The following is a 2291-nucleotide window of genomic DNA, read 5'->3' on the forward strand; positions in this document are numbered from 1 at the left end:
GGGGTCAGCGCCGCAACTCCGCCGCCGCGGGGCCCTGGTGACAGGCGCACGCCCCGCCCTTTCTCCTCCCCAGACCTGCGGGCTTTTGTTATGCAGATGGCGGCAGGAGGCTGAGCTGGAGGAGGAGGGAGGGAGTTGGTGGGGAGGAAGAGAGACGGAGAGGGGGGAGGAAAGTGCAGCTCGCGCGACCAGCCTCCTCTTCCAACGTCACATTGTGCGAGAGACAAAACCCGGGCGCGCCTGAGCTCACACGCGCACGCACACGGAGACGACCCCTTCGCCTCTCCCTCCCGGCGCTGCCGAGAAAGCCAGCCGTCCCTTCCCTGACCGGGCGCTGAAGCTCAGCGAGCTCAGAGCGCAGCCCAGTGTCAACCCAGAAGCCGAAGAAAGCCGGCGGACAAGCCTTCTTTCTCCCCTGCCTGCCCGGCTGAGGCGCCCCATCCCCCGCCCTGAACCCAGATCTTTCCCACCCCACCCCTCTGGGTTTCACGCGGACAGCGCCCGGAGCGGCGTGTGCCCCTGACTGGAATCAAGGTTTCAGCACTTCGGACAGCGCCTGGGCACCCCGGGCCCCTTTGGGTTAGCTATGGCGAGCGTTCAGCAAGGTGAGAAGCAGCTTTTTGAGAAGTTCTGGCGAGGAACCTTTAAAGCGGTGGCCACGCCACGTCCTGAGAGCATCATCGTCGCCAGTATTACAGCCCGCAAGCCTCTGCCAAGGTAAGGACCTCCTTCTTAAGGGGGAGAAACCTGGTGGTCCCCCTTTCTGGCCCGTGCCCCAGAGCCCTGAGGGGTGGATGCAGCAGGCAGCTGGGCCGGGGCCCCTGTCTTTCCCCACCACTCCTAGGTATCTCCCGCTGGAACATAGGAACTAATTGCTTGTATGAGGTGGAAGCTGGTGAGAAGGGACAGGGACTCTTTATTGGGGAGCAACACTCAACTGTCTGCTGGCCTGGCAGTTCCTATTCAAGACGTTTTGCTTGCTTAGGGTGGGCGGTGTAGGTGGGATACGACTTGACTGAGAAACTTTTCTCGGTATTATAGAGCTCAGAGAATGGGCGGTGGGGGAAAGGCATGGTAGATTTGAGGTGATTAGGGGTTTTGTACAGAAAGAGAAGATGAGGGTTGAACCAGCTCAAGCAGCATTCAAAGACAGAGGCACGTTTCTATACTCAGCTCAGAAACTAGGGAGCTCTGAACGTTTTGACAAAAGCCCATATGCTGTTCCCTCAAATACACCCTAAACAGCACCCTCCCCACGCCTTTCTGGCTGCTGCTGCTGCTGCTGCTGCTGAATTCTCTCCTCTCCAGCATCCAAAACCAGGACTCTGAGCTCCAGAGTCAGGGAGGAGCCTTCCAAGATCACACAGATGGTCCTGGAAGTTTTACCTGGCTTTTCAAAAAGGATCTCATTGCTTTCAACTCAGGCGTGAGACGAGATCCTTCGACGGCGGTAGACACAGTGTGTCGAGGGGAGAATGTGGGAGGGAAGAAAGGCAAGGCAAGAAGAGGGAGGGTAGGACGTGGGGTGACACAGGGCAAAGGCCGAGCAAAACATAAGTCTGACGAGACTGAGAGAACCCAGTTCTTTTCATAAATCATTCAATTTAGAGGAGTGTGGGAATACAAGGAAGAAGGCCATCCCCTCCGTCAGGGAAAATCAAGGCAGTGTGAAAACTCATCTTTCTCTGATGTCGGACGAGTGGCTTGGTGGGAGTAAAAGAAAGAAGTGGACCGGGGGAGACCACTGGGAATAGTTATTAATCCTGGCAGGCTCCATTAAGGGAGTAGATTGAAAACATGTCTGGAGAAGTGCTTCAGACAGAATGCCTGTTCTGGTACAACTGAATCTGAACTTTCCCGTGGGGGTCGGGTGGAGACTGACGACAGGGGATCCTGCCTAAAATCAGACTCAGACTGGAGAAGTTTTCATGGTCTGACAGGGACCTGGCTCATCCAGGTCTTTAGAAAAATGGGTGCCCCACGTTGGTTGGGAATGGTTGGGAATGGCCAGCAGGATGTAGCAGGCTGCAAGCAGCAGCAGCAGCATCAGTGTTTGTGGATGGGAGGGAGGGGGACACACACACTCTGACACAAGCTGGAGAAGGGGAATGACAACACCAAATGCCATCGAAAGCCGATGTTTCTCTGCTTGGAAAAGAGGTTCTTTGTAGAGAGTTTGGACATCGAAGGTTTTATCTTCTCGGGTTTCTGCCATCCATCCCACCTTTGGAGTTCACCTACTGTTGGCAAATCAGGTGCTGTGTCTGCCAAAAAAAATATATATATATATA

The 2291-nt window shown here is 55.2% G+C and overlaps 1 protein-coding gene across 1 annotated transcript in view; it reads left to right on the forward strand.

The window, feature by feature from the left end:
- Window positions 1-294: 294 nt before the first annotated feature.
- SRRM4 (serine/arginine repetitive matrix 4) overlaps window positions 295-2291 on the forward strand; it is a 144538-nt gene continuing 142541 nt past the window's right edge. Inside the window, exon 1 of the mRNA XM_006908600.1 lies at window positions 295-717. Within this exon, the coding sequence (XP_006908662.1) occupies window positions 587-717 (131 nt within the window). The 5' untranslated portion in view covers window positions 295-586. The remainder of the gene's footprint in view (window positions 718-2291) is intronic.

The sequence above is a fragment of the Pteropus alecto genome, unplaced genomic scaffold, assembly GCF_000325575.1.
Source record: "Pteropus alecto unplaced genomic scaffold, ASM32557v1 scaffold113, whole genome shotgun sequence".
NCBI lineage: Eukaryota > Metazoa > Chordata > Mammalia > Chiroptera > Pteropodidae > Pteropus > Pteropus alecto.